We start from the raw sequence: 15,596 nt of genomic DNA, 5'->3' as shown, positions 1-15,596 counted from the left end.
CTATAACTCTCTAATGCATTGCCTCGTTTTTTTCTATAGAGTATCTTCAGGTTAGTAGATAGCTTTACTTTCACTCTTTTCATTTAATCTCTTTCAAGTAGAAAAATATGCTGATATGAATCTCTTGTAAAGAGTCTACAGATAACCATTGCGTGTGCCCTAATGAAACGGAATCTGGTCCCTTTTGCTGCCCTTTCTGGGACGCACCACGGCAGAAAAAAGGGTCAAAAGAGCCGCGGGCATCATGCAGTAGTACTAAGCAGCACAAACCTGTGTCTGTGTTTGTCCGTCCATTCGCTTTCGTTGACCTCTAGCTCTAATCAAGCCATTTTGCGAGTGATCACTTGGGGAGTTGGGGACAAACAGCTACTACCCCTCCGTTTCAGGTTATAATATATTTTGACTATAGTCAAAATTGAACTATTTTAAGTTTGACTATATTTATAGATAAATATAGTAATATTTATAATACTAAATTAGTTTCATCAAATCAATAATTAAATATGTTTTTATAATAATTCTTCTAGGGTTAAATTGTTACTATTTTTCTCTATAAACTTAATCAAATTTAAAGCAATTTCCTCTTATAACCTAACCTGAAACGCAGGGAGTACTAGGCAAGTGTGCAGCAGCATCGCATATGCCAGATGGTTAATGCCACACCATTTGCCTGCAGCAGCTCGGCTGGAACGTGCCAGCGATCTAGAGATGGCAAGACAACCAACCAAACAATGGCACCTCAGTCACCTCACGGCTTTCCTCTGACAGATGCCGTCATTGGGGGTCCAAACCGTTAGCCTCAACATGTCGCCACCCGTTGTTTCCACGGCCTTTTCTGCTCTTTTTTTCTTCAGCCAGGACCTGATGGATGCTGATGACTTTCGCCTACTACTAGTAATAGTCTTGTCTACTACTACTACACATTCAAAGTGTTCTTTTCCCGGTCAGTTAAATCATTTCGGATCAGAAAAAAAAACTCATTTTATTTCTCATACCCTTCTTCCCCTCGACGACCACCTACCACCCACCTTCTCATCTCTCCCTTCTGATAATCGCCAAAGAAGAGAGAAAAAGAAAAAAAAGAATCTGAACAACTCTCGCTTGCTTACCATTAACCACAGTAACAAGTGCACCACTAACCCCCAAAGCCATCGATTAGCGGCGACTAATAAAGTAATTAAGCCCAAGGTGGGGAGCATCCACGGGGAGGAGTTTCTGCTTCCTCCAGGCTCTACGATCCCCACCGCTGCGCTGACCACCCTCCTCGCGCCGATGCTGCGCAGAAGATCGGTCTTTGGCCGCCTCCCCGCCAGATTCGGCCGGTGAAGCTGCCAAGGCTGCTGCGCGGTGTGGTTGACGAGTTCTTGCTCGCTGACTCGCTGTAGCTGATGCCATGTTTGGGGCGGGGAAGGTGGACGATGAGATGGCGCTCAAGAGGCAGAGAACCGTGAGGTGAGCCTGCACGAGCAAAGCAAAAGCTCTTCTTTGGTCTAGTTTTAGCTTTTCAGCTCTTAGAGATCCAACAGGCTCTGCGACCTGCGAGTGATTTGGCATTTGCTGTGAGCTTTTTCTTGTTGTTCTATGAGGAAGGACGCTTTAGCCTGGATTGTGCCAGCTTTCTAATTTCCTGTTACTCTGCAAACAATTTATGTATTTGACCTGTTTTTTAGAGCATAGACTCCTTTTAAGAACCCAAATTAATCCATTCGATTTATTCTATAGCATGGTATGATGAAGGTTTTCATCCCTTTTAGTTGATCTGGCCAGGAAAGATTAACCTTTCGTGGATAAGAAATATAGGGCTTCAACCAAAATTGATATTAGAATTAAATTGTGTTAATGTACAAAAACTGTTCTAACTGTCAGTTCTTTATGTGATTTAGTTTACAATGGGAGGTTCTATTTCATTCCCAACATTATTTTTCTTATTTTCACTGTTTTGGATGGACATACGAAAATATTCATGATGTAGAGTTCAAACATTTATGTGAGGCTGTAATTCACAGGTTCTATGATGAGAAGGCAAAACCAACTATACCAACTCACCAGAAACAGGCAGGGTTCGCTGCTAGTAAACTTGGTGTGGCAAGCTCAGGAAAGAACAAAATTTTTGTGCCAGGAGAAGAGCTGTGGTACAAAAGGATTTTGGACCCATCAAGTGACTTCATCTTGACATGGAACCACATTTTCCTTTTTTCGTGCTTCGTTGCTTTATTTATAGACCCTCTGTACTTCTACGTGCCAAAAATCTCCTATGGCACCCCAAATTCGTGTATTGGGACAGACAGGCATTTAGCCATCACTGTTACATTCTTCCGATCAATCTCTGATTTACTATATTTCACTCACATTATAATAAAGTTTAGAACGGCATATATTAATCCGAGCTCAACCATGAGGGTATTTGGAAGAGGAGACCTTATCACGGATCCAAAGGAAATTGCGTGGCAATATTTGAGATCTGACTTCGTAGTCGATGCAGTGGCTGCATTGCCTTTACCACAGGTAACTTGGTGCTCTTCCTTTTATTCTTGTCAACTGGAGTATAACCAGTATTAATGATCATTATTGTTAGGTCGTTTTCATAACTGAGTATATTTGTTAGCTCTGATGTTGTCTTATGTTCATTTATCTGCATGCGGACATAAATATGCTACTGTGCTAATATCAATCGTGAAGTTCTATTGTGGATCACCTCAATTAAGTTTCTTTACAGCAGATGCTACTATAGTATCTTGTGGATAAATAATGATTTGTAACTGTGTTAGTGCTGCCCAGACCACACTAAGGACAAAATAATTTTCCCCTCGCTTAATACAAAAGATACGCATGTTCTGCGTATTCTCAAAAAAAAAAAAAATGTGTCACTTGCTCAATCATCCTGTCTCTAAGTCAGCATGAAAATCCTAGGGAATCATCATGTTCAATCTTGGCAAATATTCTTCATAGTTTAAGAGCCAATCACTAAACTGAAACATTTTCATATGATGCATTATGAATTTAATAACTATTATTTTACCATCAGTGCCGACCACATGTATTGTCTCTTGATTTTTCTTGTGAATTCCTGTAAGCTAAAATTGAACCTCATATTAATGTTCCACTGGATAAGTTTACTACAATGGGCTCCAAAATGCAGCAACCTGCCATAGCATCTCTAGTTTGTTTGAGCTGATTTTCAATGGTTATAATCTTACTCATCGGGATTTCTAGGTTCTCTATGCTTCATAGGGCAATTTTGTACATCGTCAAACCTAAAAGCACTAAATAACTGAATTTTATTTGTACAGCTGTTTATATTGCTCTTTCCTTCAAATGGAGGAATCTTCGATTTTGACTTTGCCTGCTGCTTATGTATCTTTACATTTATGCAGATCTTAATCTGGTTTGTGATACCAGCTATTAAGTATTCCACTGATGAGCATAACAACAATATTCTGGTGCTGATAGTTCTTGCTCAGTATTTTCCAAGACTATACCTCATATTCCCCTTGACTTATGAAATTGTCAAAACTACTGGAGTTGTCGCAAAGACTGCTTGGCAAGGGGCTGCATACAATATGTTGCTTTACATGATAGCCAGTCATGTATGGTATTCATAAGCGTTTACATGAAATGTTTTCTACATCTCAAATATTGGTGTTCAGCAAATGTCGAATTAGATGTATTTGCAAGTCTTTAACTCCATAGCTATAATGTCTCCAAATTTTCACGATCTCCATTCATCTTCTTTCAGGTACTAGGTGCTCTATGGTATTTGCTATCTGTCGATCGCCAAACTGCCTGCTGGAAGAGCAATTGCAAGAATGAAACTGGCTGTGATATTAAATTTCTAGATTGTGATGTGATACCAAATCAAAACTGGGCAAGCAAAACTGCTATCTTCAATACCTGTGACGCAACTAACACTTCAATCAGTTTTGATTATGGCATGTTTCAGCCTGCATTGTTTAATCAAGCCCCAGGGCAACGTTTCTTGATGAAGTATTTCTATTCCCTTTGGTGGGGTTTGCAGAATCTGAGGTATTTCCTTGTCAAAACATCTTCGTGTCAAACTACAGCGCTATAAGAAGGAACTTAGTTTACAGTTTCCTTGTGAAATGTGTGTGTTCAGAAATTTCATGGGAATCACGGAGATTTTTGTGTCAAGCAAAGAAGTAAATTAAATATGGAAGTTTAGCCTAGTTCTTTTAATGGGATCATTACTTTACCAATTTTCAAGATCTATATTCATTTTCTAACGAGCTATATCCTCCTCTTCCTTTGCAACAGTTGCTATGGCCAGACTATTACTGTGAGTACCTATATTGGTGAGACTCTATACTGTATATTCTTGGCAGTACTTGGTCTCGTCTTGTTTGCACATTTGATTGGAAATGTACAGGTAATTTTTAAATGTTTAGTGATCATGTCTACACTACGATTGATTCTTTTGGCACTTTTTTATACACTGCTACTATTTTTCCAGACCTACTTGCAATCTATCACTGTGAGGGTTGAGGAATGGAGATTAAAACAAAGAGATACAGAGGAGTGGATGAGGCATCGTCAACTCCCACATGAACTACGAGAAAGGGTGAGACGGTTTATCCAGTACAAGTGGCTCGCAACTCGAGGAGTGAATGAAGAATCAATATTACAGGCTCTTCCTGCAGATCTTCGTCGTGACATTAAACGTCACCTTTGCTTGGGTCTTGTTCGCCGGGTAAATACTTTTGCATGCTTTTATAAAATACACCCAAGTAAATATTTGAAACTGTTGTGCGATCTTTTGATGTTTTTCTTTTAAGCAATGAATGGTACTAGAAAGTTATTGTATATACTGGTCCTCTTCTCTTTTAAAAGATTATTAGAGTATATAGTTAGTTTTAGTGCTGTTTTGGTCTCAGTATATACCTGGAGTTTCTCATGTACTCACTAAATTTGCCCCTTGACCTACCTCATCAATGGAATATTTACTGGTTGCAATTACTTGATTCCTTCATTTATATTAGAATTGATCTTAGCATCATATTTGGCAATGTCACAATGAACTAGAAGTGATTGGATTCTTATATAGCAGCAGTAACTATTTGATCCTAGTTAAGCTAGTGGTGCCGGGTTTTGACAATAGATGGCCCTTGATCCTAATTAAGTGTAGAAATAGGCAGTCTGAGATTGTTAGTTTGCATAGTTACCGCAGGGTCCAAATATTCTGGAGATTCCAAACAACTATTTTGAAACTGTCCAAATATACACTTCTTTTTTTAAAAAAAAAATGCATTTCTTGGGAAATTTACACTACAGGTTTGCCTTATACTTGACCGGTGTGCTAATTTTGTCTTTACCTACCACAATATTTCAGGTTCCTTTCTTCTCCCAGATGGACAATCAACTTTTGGACGCCATCTGTGAGCGTCTTGTATCATCGTTGTGCACACAGGGCACATACATTGTCCGTGAGGGTGATCCAGTGACCGAGATGCTCTTCATCATTCGTGGGAAACTCGAAAGCTCGACAACAAATGGTGGCCGCACTGGCTTCTTCAATTCAACTACCCTGAAATCCGGTGATTTCTGCGGCGAGGAACTGCTTGGGTGGGCTCTTGTCCCCAAACCTACTGTTAATTTGCCGTCATCCACTCGGACAGTGAAGGCACTCATAGAAGTTGAGGCATTCGCACTCCAAGCTGAGGATCTCAAGTTTGTTGCAAACCAATTCAGGCGTCTGCACAGCAAAAGATTGCAACACACTTTCCGGTACTACTCGCACCACTGGAGAACTTGGGCCTCATGCTTCATCCAAGCTGCTTGGCGGCGATACAAGAGGAGGAAGATGGCAAGGGACCTGAGCATGAGGGAGTCATTCTGCTCCATGAGATCAGATGACTCAAATGGTGAAGATGACTCGCCACCTAAGCAGAATCTCGCTATGAAGATCATGAGTGGGAGTAGGAAAGGACCTCAGAACATGAAAGAATTGCCTAAGCTAAGAAAGCCGGATGAGCCGGATTTTTCAGCTGAACCCTGTGAGTAAGGTCTAAAATGCAACAGCCATTGCTTCTGCTAACTCTGCTGCTACCAGTTAACCATTGCCATACTACCATATACTGTTGGATCGACGGCACGAGTTGTCCAATTGTTGATGAGAAAGTTCATTAACTTGGAAACTGAAAAACATGGAGAAGCAGCGAATTCACGAAGGGATCGAGGCTTTGAGTTGACTAGATGTTTTAGGCGTTGGCAACTTGTACATCCAGATATACACGTCTGTGCTTGTAACATTCTTGAGATCTTAGAAACGGCCGCACCCTTACATTTGACTGCAGAGAAAGAGCGTAAAAGAACTGAAGAAAGATCAAACTAATTACATCGTGCTTACATTATAATTACATATGTAATTTTATGACTTACATCGTAAATATATTAAAATTACATATGTAATTTTATGACTTGCAACATAAATACACTAAAATTACATATGTAATTTTATGAACTTACAATGTAAATACATGCCAACTTTTTTTTTTAATAGTTACTCCCTAAATTTAAATAGATGAGACTAAATTTATCCTATGGCTTGAAAAATTTGTATGATAGGAGGCTAGAAAATATATGCAGTCCAAAAAAAAATGACAGAAACCACATGCTAACCACGTAAGCACTAAAACGACCCTGCTATGTGTAGTCGATCGTCGCCAGGTTTACGACAGCATCACAAGAAGAGACTCTGAAAACGGAAGTGTCAAATTATCAAATCTCCATACAAGCGTGGCACGCAGGGTGGCGGCCGGCGGGTAGGGGAGGGATATGCATGTGGGACTGTGGGCGACTCATCAGCCGTCGCTCGTGGAGAGGCGCCCCACGCGCGCGCATGGTGCGATGCGCTCGTTCTTTCGCGCCAGCTGTGCACGCGGCGCGGCGGCCTGGGCAGGACGGTGTCGCTAGTTCACGGGGTGGTTCGCGGCTAGCCCAGGTGAATCGCGGGCCGCGGCTCTGCAGGATCGATGGCGCCGCCGCCACGTGATGGCCCACGATACGATGATATGCAAGCGTGTGTGTAGCCCAATCCGGCGCCGCCTCGATCAGCCTCGCGCCTGTACACGTTGCCGGTCGCTGTGCTGCGCCCTGCCAGCGCGCGGCGCCTCGGACGAACGACGTCGTTGTTACGCTACGCACGCTAGCTGCTTGGGCTTGGCCAGCCGTCTGCTTCGCCGGCCTTTATCCCAGCACGCTATTCCTCCCCTGCATCACACGCTACTTGTACGGATAATTGAGTCCTACTACTATAGTTTGCGGATGTGTACGGATGCCCCTTTTCCTAACCCATCTTCTCGTTTTTCACGTGAATGTTTTTCAAACTATTAAACAGTGTGCTTTTTTAAAAAAGTTTCTATATGAAAGTTGTTTAAAAATAATCAAATTAATCAATTTTTTTTAAAAAAATAAATACTTAATTAATCACGTGTTAATGGATCGCTCCGTTTTCCATGCATGGGAGATGGTTCCCAACACCCACCTCCAAACACACCCTTAACTCGTACTACAATATTACCAAACGGATAAACTTAACCGATCGGAACTTAATTTAGCTTGTGGTCAATGCTCTGGTATAAATTTTTTCCCCCCGGAGATGTCGGCCAAGAGCCCAAGACGATAGGCATCGTGGTTGCGATTTGTGAATGACTCAGCATGAGCATCATAATCGTGGAGCAATAATCCAATGCGAACATGCGTAATGAAGACTGTACATAATCGTCGTCTATTATTATGGAGCAGATCGATCATCGATCCATCATCGCAGGTGGCGGTGATCTGATCTTGCCAAACAAGCATGCATGCCATTGGCTCCTAAGAAGCTTTTTTTTTTTTCTTTTCTACGAACGCGTAAAAAAATTACACATCAATATATTAAAAGAAAAAAAAATTATAGTTATATAACACAATCAGCCAGACTGGCTTATACCAGAAGAAAAACTGAAGTTTAAAAAGCTACTGCAGCTAAACACAAACTTCTCCCAATAAGCTTTCTCCACCCCGATCCCGTGTTTGCCCGTTGCTGCACACAGAGATTCCGCATTCGGCGGCGATGTGGTCACTGCGATTTGGCGGAAGCTACCCGGCTGACCCGGGCCGGCCGATCGATCAGCTCTCGTGCCGTCGCGTCTCCACGTCACCCCGATTGACAAGATAACATAAGATACTGGATTGATATTGAGTGGCCATCGCCTGGAGCCCTGGAACATGTATGGTTCATGCAACCAGCCGCATGGAACAAACCTGCCCAGCTGCTGCTGCTGCCGCCTTGTCTCGGAACTCGATCCTTCTTGTTGGCATCATCGTTCTTTCGCCGGTTGCACGGTGAGACGATCGTTCGCAATATTCTTCTTGCTGGAAATTGGACACTGGACACTGGCACTGCAATTTGTGATTTGGTTGTATCAGCGAGATATTTTAGGCTATCTTAGGTCCTGTTTAGTTGGTGAAATGAAAATTTTCGGATGTTACGTCGGACGTTTGACCGGATGTCAGAAGGGGTTTTCGGACACGAATAAAAAAACTAATTTCATAACTCGCCTGGAAACCGTGAAACGAATCTCTTGAGCCTAATTAATCCGTCATTAGAACATGTGATTACTGTAGCACGTATGGCAATCATGGCCTAATTAGACTTAAAAGATTCGTCTCGCGATTTACATGCAAACTGTGCAATTGGTTTTTCTTTTTATCTATATTTAATGTTTAATATATATGTTCAAATATTCGACGTGATGTTTTTAAGCAACTAAACATGCCCTTAGCCTATTACTTCACTGGTTTGTGCATGTGCAGCTGATTCAAATGTCTACCATTTGTCGTCCAGCCGAACCCTGCTAGTATGGACCTCCCCGGGATATTTAGGGCCCATCCTAGTAGGGACTCGGTCCATCCATAAAATGGTCCGTGCTCTAGAAATCACTGTTGCCAAATCAGCTGATCGGTCTGCAACTGCGCTACGATAATTCAGTCTCCACATGGCCCCACATGTCAGCCCTAAGGATTAGAGCAGGTACAATAGCAGACTATTAGCTAGCTACAAACATATTTTAATGAGATAAATGCTGAGAGAGAAGAGCAGCGGGCTACAAAACTATAGCCAGCTGCAGCACAGACTCTAAGACACGATAGGTGGGACCATATATTAATAATATAGTAAGCAATTATTGTATGAATTGGATATTAGATTGGCTATAGATGAATTGGAGTTAGTAGTGGGCTATACTATTAAACTTGCTCTTAGGCTGTGATTAGTTCCACGCCAAAATTAGAAACTCGAAGAAATTAAAATGATGCGACAGAAAAGTCGAAAATTATAAGTTTGAAGTTTGAAGAAAAAAAATTGGAAACAAAACGGGCCCTTACACGCCCACGCGCCCCCACAAGCCGAAACCGCCTCAACCCAACGTCCCCACCGCAACCTCCCCCACATGTCAGCGTACGTGACTGGGGTCCCCGTCTCAATAAACCCCCGCGCCCACGCCCACCTCGCCTCCTCCGACCAATCCGCGCCTCTGCCAGCTTGTCGCGACGCGCGCTCCCCCGCCTTCCTATTTCACCCCCCTCCTCCGCCTCCGCGCCACTCCAACCCAATCCCAGCCATCAATACCTGCCTCCGCTTCGCCATCTCTCCCGAAGCCTCCTCTCTCTCTCTCTCTCTCTCCCCCCGATTCCACCACACGCAATCCAATTCCAACCTCGTGTGCTTCCACTTGTGCGTTTCGCCCGCTGCTGTGAACGTACTGCGAGATGGCGGCGGCGGAGGCGAAGCACCGGAAGGAGGAGGAGGAGGACGAGGAGGAGATGACGCTGGAGGACGGCGACATCGAGGAGAGCCCGCGCCGCAGCTTCGACGACGACTACGAGGACGGCGGGAGCGGCGACGACGACCGGGATGACGACGGCGAGGGTTTGGGATCGCCTCGCTCGTTCCAGTCCCGCCAGTGGCCGCAGAGCTACCGGTACGTCGTTGCATTCTCCGCTTCATCCTCCTCCTCGTTTACTGCGTTGTTTTTGTTTTTGGTGGTGGTGATGGTTCATGGTAGTTCTATCGATTTCAACCGCTGTTTGTGAAATCTCAAGTTGATGGGTAGATTTCGTTGAATTGTACTGGACGGAATAACTTGTGAGTTTCGTGATGGGACTGGACTGAGCGCTTGTTCGGATAATACTAGATTGATCGTTGACGTGTTTGGTTGGGATAGTTCGGGCAAACAGTTCATGTTTGATCCGAGTGGCCTGGACTCTAGAATTTACCAGCACTCGTAGAACATCTGATTGATTCGACAGTGCTCCGACAGCACGGCTCTGAAACCGCAACGTGCGCGGTCGCAATCACTGTTCGATCGCCTCCTCGCTCGTACTACAGCCGTGCAGACATCGTTTGATCTGTCTGCTGTACTGCGTTCAATTAGTGCTTAGTGGGGGCGGTTTGCTCTGGTGGGGTTTCTCTGGCAGTTTCCACTGTTGCTTGTGAAAATTGTATGTTGACGGGGACCCGGTTGTGTTTTCAATTTCCTGATGATTGGGATGGGATATTGTTGCGCTAGTTCTGATACTACTAACTTTGACCATTAACACTATCTAACTCTGCTGGTGGTAAACTGTGCTTGCTGTGTCCCCAGGTTGGGATGTGGGGTGGAATTCCTCTCATTTTGCTTAAGAAACACAGTGCTATGGTCTATAAAAAATCACAGCCTGAGTGCTGTAATCTCCTTTCCTTTCTCTTGTTTTAGCAGAGTACTACTGTTGCATTTCTGATAATAGAAATGGGGGCTTTCAAGCCCTAGTTCAAAAAAAAAAAAAACCTCTGCTGGTGGTAAACTATTAACGTACAAAATCATTTTATGGCTGCACTCTTTGTTTGATCGACTCCTCGTGCAGACGTCGTTTGATTTATGTGCTCTACTGCGCCATGGTTAGTGGTGGTGTTGCTCTGCCAATTCCAACTGTTGTTAGTGAAAGTTCTGCTGATGTGGACTTGGTTGCTTTCATTAACACTAACTCTGATCATGGTAAACTAATATGTACAAAATCATTTTTGCTTTGTCGATCAGGGGATTGTTTGTACTGACACATCGTATAGTTGTTATTGGTTGTCTCAAAAAAATTAAGACAAGGGCTTTGCTGGCAATCTAATACCCAAGCTTGATGAATGCCAGCTGTTAAACCACATGTTTTGTTTTCTTCCCAACCGTTATGTGCAAACATTATGATGGTGATATGCTGTTTGTTTTGCAGAGAAACAACTGACACCTATACAATTGCTGCATCTCCGAGCTTTGGTTACTTGGGTCCCTCTACAAGCAAATACTCGATCCTTGATGGTGGTCGTAGTAGTCTGGGATCCGACCTGAAGTTGCCCTTGTTGTCTGATAAGCTAGATGGGAAGCAAGACTCTGTCAAGAGCTTGAGAAAGACTCTTGGTTCAGCAATAGATAGGAAAAGCTCGTTACTTACGCAACATACTGGAGAAGTCTACATCGCTCAAGGATGCAGTGTGACACAGACGGTGTTCAATGGTACTATCATTAACATGTTAGATTGCTCAATTACCTGCCTAAGATAAAATAAATGCTTAATGTTTTACTTGTTCTTTTGGTAGGGGTTAATGTACTTGCTGGTGTTGGACTTCTTTCCACTCCATTTACAATTCATGAAGCTGGATGGGTAGGCCTTGCGGTCCTAGCTATGTTTGCTATTGTTTGCTGTTATACTGGATTTCTGATGAAACACTGTTTTGAGAGCAAAGATGGTATTTCTACATATCCAGACATTGGCGAGGCTGCTTTTGGAAGGATTGGTCGTCTGCTGATCTCTGTAAGTCCTGGTTTCTTTCCTATCAAGTGAATTGTATTGTACTGCATGCAAGATTGCATCCGAATATCTCAGCACCAATCAAAGTCATTTTTAATAATCTGTGGATTTTCATTAAATTAAAAGAATGACAATCTGTAGAAACTTCTATTCCTTTTTTTTTTTTTTGCAATGTAAGAACAACCATTGATGGTAATAAACGAAATAATTCGTGCAAGTGTATCAAAGAGTAAGACTAACCTGGACAATGGAGACACGACCACTGTGCAGGCTGTATTAGTTTTCTATTTTGTATAACCTTGCTTGTATGCGATTATTGATGATATGATCCATGCTTATGAAAAGCGCTGTCTTAAGGTTCAGTAACTGGTAGAAACACCTGCCTGCTCAAGCTCTGGATTTTCTTTTTCCTTTTCTAAAATGCTGACTCCCACTAAAAAGGAGTGCATATGGCATATTTGTAAACTATAAAATATGGCATTTCAATGTTTGATACCTCATGACTGATGAAATGCATATTATATTGATCTTTATCAGACTTTTTTGTGCAACTAATTTTAACTTCTGGTAGAGAAGAAACAATGGCTGATTCTTTTTCTTTAATGTTTTTGCAGATTATACTCTATACTGAGCTATATGTAAGTAGCTTTCACCTGGCTTTATGTTGCAAAGTTTTCCATCTAATCCTATATAGTTCATCCCCACTAAGTGTAGTTAATGCTATTTCTCTCTTCTCTCATTAAGCCACATCACCTCAATTATTTTTAGCCTTTAGATGATACATCTATGGTTCAAATTGTCTCTTCTTCTTCTCTCATAAAACTATGCAATCTTAATTATTTTTAGGCTCAAAATTGTACCAATTTGTTTTAGTTTTGATCATATTACATATTATTTGTACATATTATATAACTTAATTTTCCGCAGCAATGCGGCGGGGTATTCATCTAGTTATTTTTATTGATCAATCCAACTGAGCACTCTTTTATCTTATTCAATCCTTTCTAAAAAAATATTATCTTATATATGTTATTCATTGGATGCAGTCATATTGTGTGGAATTCATTATTTTGGAAGGAGATAATATGACATCAATTTTCTCTCATATTGGTTTTGATTGGCTTGGCGTCCATATTGATGGGAAACATTTCTTTGGAGTGTTGACTGCTCTAATAGTCTTGCCTACAGTATGGTTGAGAGATCTTCGGGTTCTCTCCTACCTTTCTGGTCTCAACACTCTTAACCTCAAGTATTTTTCTCACTGCGATCATTAATGATATTAAGGCAGCAAATTGAATTGACAAGGTTTATTGAATTTCTTGTGCAGCGGGTGGTGTTATTGCAACTCTTCTTGTTTTCCTCTCTGTCGTTTTAGTTGGCGCTACTGATGGCGTAGGGTTTCATTTGACTGGGAAAGCAGTAAACTTAGGTGGTATACCGTTTGCTATTGGCATTTATGGTTTCTGCTACTCTGGGCACTCAGTGTTTCCAAATATTTACCAATCAATGTCAGACCGCACGAAATTCACTAAGGCACTGTTTATATGGTATGTGTGAACTTCATTCGGATGCAGATTAACTATGTTGAGTAATTAAATGTTTCAATGTTCTAAAATTATCATGTCGTGCAGCTTTGCAATTTGCACAGCAATATATGGCTCGTTTGCTATCATTGGCTATCTCATGTTCGGAGATAAGACTCTCTCGCAAATAACTCTGAATCTTCCTAAACATTCATTTGCCTCCAAGGTCGCACTGTGGACCACGGTGAGAATTGTTGATTACAGTTTTTGAAACTGCAACTGTTCTTTTTTTCTTAATATTTACCATTGAATTGTCATGTGTTTCAGGTTATCAACCCTTTCACCAAGTATCCTTTTGAATATCAAAACTTGTAGTGTTCTGGCTTCTAGGATTACATTGTGATTATTTATGTGCCTGCCTAATTATTCATAGGAATTGCTTCATCCTTTTTTTTTAAAAAAAAAAATATGGCTTGATCCTTAACCACAACAGATATGCCCTGTTGTTAAACCCATTGGCTCGGAGTTTAGAGGAGTTGCGCCCTGAAGGATTTTTGAACGAAACAATCTGCTCTATTATACTGAGGACTGCCCTTGTTGCATCAACCGTGTGCATTGCGTTTCTTATGCCATTTTTCGGTACGTATACACAATTTTCTGGCATATGTACCTAATTCTGCTTCATTTTTCCTGAAACTCTCTTAGCTGCATTCTCTCAGAAAGAATTTTTTTTAGTAAATTGCTCATTTAACCACCTATATTCTACTTGAGTTCTCAAAACATCATGTACTTATAAGTACCTTTTGTGCATGACACTAAAGATGTAAGTGACTAACCTGCTAACCCACTTATAGGCCAAAATAAACCGTTGGATTTGTGGGTTAGCCGCTTACACCTCCAGACACTCCCTCTATAATTAAAATGTTCCACAAAACTGGGTTTTGATCATTTGAAGAGTTAGCTCGAAGAAATACCAACTTTATGCAATTTGAGATGCGATATTTTTTTTCTTCTAAACCTTTTTTCCCATCAAATGGTCAAAAACTGGTGTTCTGTGGAGTGTGGAGTCAGTTTAGGTGGTTCTATGCTCAAAGATTGCTAATTCCTTTGTATTACGCAACCCAGTCAAAATATGTTGTCTAATGAGCAATTTACTATACTTGTTTGTCATGTTAAATCCAGTTATTAAATCAAAACCTTCGTTTGTGTTTTCCTATGCTTTTTTTATCTAGATTTTAAACCCTTTTTTTAACGGAATCTAGATTTTAAACTTGTCATAGCAGTAAGCTTGGTAATGTGGAGTGGGCATATCAAATCTGTCTTGCTGCAAACCTGCGTATGCTCTGTATTTCTGAGTTGTGCCTTGCATATTTCAGGTCTCGTGATGGCTCTTATTGGATCTCTGTTGAGTATACTTGTGGTAACTTTCTTCTGCTAGAATCTTGTTTTCAGATAAACCCTTGAACAAGGAGCAACAAACATACTCATTTCAACATTTTTTTTTTATGATTACAGGCCGTCATAATGCCTGCACTGTGCTTCTTGAAGATTAGGCAAAATAAAGCAACGACTGCCCAGGTAAAATGCACATCGCGTGGTAGACCAACACCAAAAATCGCTCTCTTTCTTTTTTGTTTCTTTTTTTTGTCAACTACATCCGTGGTTGACATTTTTGTTTCAATCTCAGGTCGTTGCAAGTATTGGTATAATAATATTGGGCATCATAAGCGCTGCTCTTGGAACATACTCGTCGGTACTCAGAATTGTGGAGAACTACTAATTACGAAACCTAGCTCGCGTGCAGTGCAGTTCCCAGCAGGTGAGGCCACAGGCATGTCATATCTATTACTCACCCCGCTTACGGTTACGGCGCTCAAAAATGGTCAAATATCGTGTGTTTATCAGAATTTTGCTAGAATTACCGAGTTCACTGTAATTATTCGACCCAACCATGTAATGCATGTACCTGTATAGCTGCTTGCTTCTCAGTTCCTTGAAGTGGAATATCTTCATCACTTGCTTATACCGTGTTTCTGTCAATCACTGTTGTTAGGTCTATCCAGCATGTTACTTAAACCGCCTTTAGCAATTATATATACTCAATTAATTATAGATCGAGATTGCTGGATATTGAGTGTTGCAACCCTTGTTTCCAAGGCACCTTCTGTGTGTTTTCTGATCCCTCTGTTGCACAGTACGAAATTAATGCCTTGTTTGGATAGGACGAAATCCCAGCCCATC

At 41.4% G+C, this 15,596-nt stretch overlaps 2 protein-coding genes across 2 annotated transcripts; both read left to right on the top strand.

The window, feature by feature from the left end:
• Positions 1-998: 998 nt before the first annotated feature.
• Positions 999-6,423, top strand: LOC127761664 (cyclic nucleotide-gated ion channel 17-like). Its single transcript, XM_052285989.1, has 7 exons — positions 999-1,452; positions 2,007-2,505; positions 3,375-3,587; positions 3,737-4,023; positions 4,273-4,384; positions 4,469-4,705; positions 5,345-6,423. Exons 1-7 carry the CDS (start codon positions 1,394-1,396, stop codon positions 6,014-6,016), a joined length of 2,079 nt encoding a protein of 692 aa, XP_052141949.1. The 5' UTR covers positions 999-1,393; the 3' UTR covers positions 6,017-6,423.
• Positions 6,424-9,585: 3,162 nt separating this feature from the next.
• On the top strand, positions 9,586-15,483 carry LOC127761665 (amino acid transporter AVT1A). The gene is made up of 12 exons (XM_052285990.1): positions 9,586-9,977; positions 11,257-11,537; positions 11,621-11,835; positions 12,447-12,470; positions 12,879-13,059; positions 13,160-13,379; positions 13,464-13,599; positions 13,683-13,702; positions 13,849-13,994; positions 14,732-14,775; positions 14,871-14,933; positions 15,043-15,483. The coding sequence occupies exons 1-12, from the start codon at positions 9,766-9,768 to the stop codon at positions 15,133-15,135; spliced, it is 1,635 nt and encodes a 544-aa protein (XP_052141950.1). The 5' UTR covers positions 9,586-9,765; the 3' UTR covers positions 15,136-15,483.
• The last annotated feature ends 113 nt before the right edge of the window (positions 15,484-15,596 follow it).

This window comes from Oryza glaberrima, chromosome 2 (assembly GCF_000147395.1).
Source record: "Oryza glaberrima chromosome 2, OglaRS2, whole genome shotgun sequence".
Classification (NCBI taxonomy): domain Eukaryota; kingdom Viridiplantae; phylum Streptophyta; class Magnoliopsida; order Poales; family Poaceae; genus Oryza; species Oryza glaberrima.
This window is presented reverse-complemented; position numbering and strand designations above follow the sequence as displayed.